The sequence below is a fragment of the Portunus trituberculatus genome, chromosome 19 (assembly GCF_017591435.1).
Source record: "Portunus trituberculatus isolate SZX2019 chromosome 19, ASM1759143v1, whole genome shotgun sequence".
NCBI classification, from domain to species: Eukaryota; Metazoa; Arthropoda; class Malacostraca; order Decapoda; family Portunidae; genus Portunus; species Portunus trituberculatus.
Genome location: NC_059273.1, coordinates 4,176,217 through 4,180,000, shown reverse-complemented (window position 1 = coordinate 4,180,000; position 3,784 = coordinate 4,176,217). Strand labels below are relative to the sequence as shown.

Sequence of the window (3,784 nt, the reverse complement as noted above, 5' to 3'; positions counted from 1 at the left end):
GTTTCGATACCTTTCCAATCACAAACTCTGCAGAATCCATTGTCATGTGGAAGAATGAAAGTGTGTGTTTGTTAAACGTGCAACACCAACTGAGAGTGCAGTTAACTTGCTTACAATTACCATCGCTGCTTGCCTTTGAAAAGTGAAAGCATGCAGGCAACTTGTACACTAGACTTGTCTCTTTACTTGCTTCATGTAAATGAAGTTTTACTGCAGTGAACAAGTGCTTTTGTTGTTGCTTGAGGACTGATGGGCCGCCGCTGATTCCTGCAATCAATTTCTATCATGTAATTACATAATAATGTTTATAACGTTTCAGTAGAACATATATCTCGCAAAATACACATATCCTATTCTTTATCTATGTAACTGTGATACGTTCATTGAAAATGGAGATCAAAGTACTATGAATAATTCACAATCGTGCACACAGGGTGTACATGCACATGGAATAGTAAAATAATGTTCCATGCTCACACAACAGGAGAAATTGATTCCCTGACACAACAAGAGTGCAAGTGTGACACCATTGTCCTGCTGGATGGCCGTGACTATCTTGCTAGGTTGCTACTGCAAATACAATATCTTAACTCCGATGCCACAACAAAGTTATTAGAGAGTGTGCATTTCCAGCTATTGGTGTATCTAATGCTAACCTTGGCCAGCACAGCGCGAGCCACGGACTTGAGGGTCGTCTCCAAATTAACGGCAGTGACGGAGGAAACTTCTAAGAACGCCACGTGTGCCTCTCTTCCCAGCTCCTTGCCTCGCTCCCACGTCACCTAGCAAGTAATAGATGAAAAACATTAAAATTTATCAACTTTAGATGTGAAAATGAAGGCGAAGGAGAAGAGATAAAGATAATATAAAACTAGTGGTACAAGATGCGGGAAGAAGTATGAAAGGAAGAAAGGGAGAAAGGGAGATAAGAAACGAAAGAGAAAGAAGCAAACGAGGAAAAGAAAAGAGGATAAGAAGGACGGATTAAAGGGAACAAATTCGGAAAGATATAATAAAAAACAAGGAACCAAATCTCTCTCTCTCTCTCTCTCTCTCTCTCTCTCACCTGCCGGTCGTCACGTTGAAAGTGACAGTTATCCCCAAGAACCATCATTACAACACGGTCTGTGCAACGGCCACCCGATTTAACACTTCGTAACCTGGTGAGATAAATGTTAATTAGTTTATACTTTAGAAAACCATCTTCATTTATCTTCAAAGGCATAACAGTGGATTACAAGGAATCCAAAATAGTATTTTTGGATTCACTACGTTACACTTAATATAGTGAAAAAAAAGAAACTTCATTACAGTATAGGTAGAAGAGAAGCTATATTGCCCCACTGAGGTATACTAGTTCAAGTATAATGAGATAAAAAAGAAAGTGTTTTTCAGTGATTTAGTTATTACTTGTCAAAGATAAACGTCCACGAGAACCCGACAAAAAAAAAAAAAAAAACATTTCTTCTCAAACGTTTTGTTTTCACATTACGACTATTTTATAAGGCTATATAGAGATAATTTGACCAAATTTTTCTGGTTAATCTATCACTAGAACTGTATTAACTTGAAAATATGTGTATTTACAACCAGGTAAAGCTTTTCGAAACTAGTCTGGGTGCGGGGATTGTTATAGAACATTGCATTCCTGCAATTACATTTCAAAACTCAAGCCTTTGTGTCAGAGGCAAAGAGCAATCTGTGTCACGAAACAGACACCCGTCACCCACCATGTCCTGACGCTCTCATAGGTGTCTTCCCTCGTCACATCGTACACCAGCAGAAGGGCGGAGGCTGCAAGGGCGTCGTGGGATGAAGCGTCCACGGCAGTCCAGGCCTCGGTCCACCCTGCGTCCCACAGCTGCACTCTCACCGTCTGGCCATCCACGCTCACGTCCCTCACGCGATAGGGAATGCCTGCGTCAGGGCACAAGCGCCATCACACACACACACACACACACACACGCGTACATGATAAATATGCTACTGAACCGACCCTCTTTCTCTGAAACATTCCTTTCATAGGCTCTAATTCAGGTGACGTGGTTTTTAAGGATGTTTCCAAATTCCAGTGATAGATTAGAACAAAATATTCGGGTAATCAACGAAAAACGAGTTAAAAGCGGTTAATTATCTGATTGAGCTTTGAAAATAATTTTGGTGAAAGAACAAGGCGTTTCTAATTCTGAATGTGAGTAAAAGAGAAAGAAGGAAGAGCAGCAACTAACTTAAAAAAAAGACAAATAGAAAAATCAATTAGATGCGGATGATCAATGGAGATAAGTACAAAATTTTCTGATTCATGGATCACCAAGTGTAGGCCTCTGTTTCCTGCACCTTCCCTTTTCTTATGTTTCGCGGAAAATATACGGGAGTTTTTCACTTAATTAAATCCATGGGATGATGGTAAAACAGAAAAATAAAGGTTACAGTTTGGAAAGGGAATGGAGGAGAGAGAAAAGGAAAGATTTACTTGAAGGTATGTAATAGAAAATGTATGAAATGGAAGGGAAGAGACAGCAAAATAAAGGATGAAAGGGAAGAAAATATTAATAACTTCCCAGCAAAATAAAGGATGAAAGGGAAGAAAATATTAATAAATAATTTGTGTCTAGGAAGAGGAAAAGTATGAAAAGGAAGAAGAGGCAGGAAGGGAAGAAGAGCGAGAGATAAGGAAGAAAAGATTAAGGATTTTTAATGCATGGCAGAAGAGATGGTAGATTGTTTCTTGGAAAATGAAGATTGGAGCAGCTTAACTCAAATATGGTCTCCACTCCACCACTTCAAACCAAATCCCATGCAAACCTATCACGCTTGAGAATTCGTGTCCACATATTAATTTGCAACGCACATTTAATAATTAGCGAGTGGAATGCTTCAGCAGAGGAAGTGTGTGTGTTTATGTACTATATGTTAATAATATAATAATTACAAAAGGTGACTTATCGTTACTTCAAAGAATAATACACTGAGAAAGAGAGAGAGAGAGAGAGAGAGAGAGAGAGAGAGAGAGAGAGAGAGAGAGAGAGAGAGAGAGAGAGAGTCATCACTGGAATCCTAGTCACAATGCAAGAACAGTCAAAGTAAAAGTTCATGTACTATAAGTTAATAACAGAATAATTATAAAAGGTGACTTATCGTTAATGGATTTATTTACTTCAAAGAATAATAGGCTACACTGAGAGAGAGAGAGAGAGAGAGAGAGAGAGAGAGAGAGAGAGAGAGAGAGAGAGAGAGAGATCACTGGAATCCTAGTCACAATGCAAGAACAGTACACTCTCTTACCAATTGTAGATACAAAGGGATAATCTCTTCTCTCACTGTTCTCAAATTTCCTGAGCAGGAGTCCTTTATCCACAGTATTGTCTCCCACTACAAGTACTTTAATAACATGAGGGAAAGGGTAAGCCATGTTCTTACTGTTCCTAATACTTCACAGCACCAACCTTTTCTAAGCCTTGGTGACGCGAGAAGTGTGTGGGCACGTGTTTCAGTGTGTGAAGCTTGTGATAAGGTCTAGATAACAGTAATCCACATATGTTCTTGATCCCACGGAGAGAGAGAGAGAGAGAGAGAGAGAGAGAGAGAGAGAGTCCCTTTTAAATTTACATGCAGTATAGCTTTTTTTTGTCTATACATCTATTTTTTTTTCTAGTTATTTTCATTATTTCATCCACAGCAAAGTTTGTATGCAGTGAAACATTCCTTACAGTAGTATTAATAACACCAGTGAACAATAATTGCAATTACTTACTAAAGGAAATAATGTAATAATAGAATGTCA

At 38.7% G+C, this 3,784-nt stretch overlaps 1 protein-coding gene across 1 annotated transcript in view; it reads right to left on the bottom strand.

Moving 5' to 3' along the window:
- Positions 1–3,437, bottom strand: part of LOC123506036 (ras-related protein Rab-8B-like) — a 3,859-nt gene extending 422 nt beyond the window's left edge. The window contains exons 1-5 of the mRNA XM_045257869.1: positions 3,286–3,437; positions 1,731–1,917; positions 1,067–1,160; positions 657–782; positions 1–267 (exon numbers count right to left, since the gene is read on the bottom strand). The exon at positions 1–267 is cut by the window's left edge and continues 422 nt beyond it. Coding sequence (XP_045113804.1) covers positions 208–267; positions 657–782; positions 1,067–1,160; positions 1,731–1,917; positions 3,286–3,412 — 594 coding nt within the window. The 5' untranslated portion in view covers positions 3,413–3,437 and the 3' untranslated portion in view covers positions 1–207. The remainder of the gene's footprint in view (positions 268–656; positions 783–1,066; positions 1,161–1,730; positions 1,918–3,285) is intronic.
- Positions 3,438–3,784: the final 347 nt, after the last annotated feature.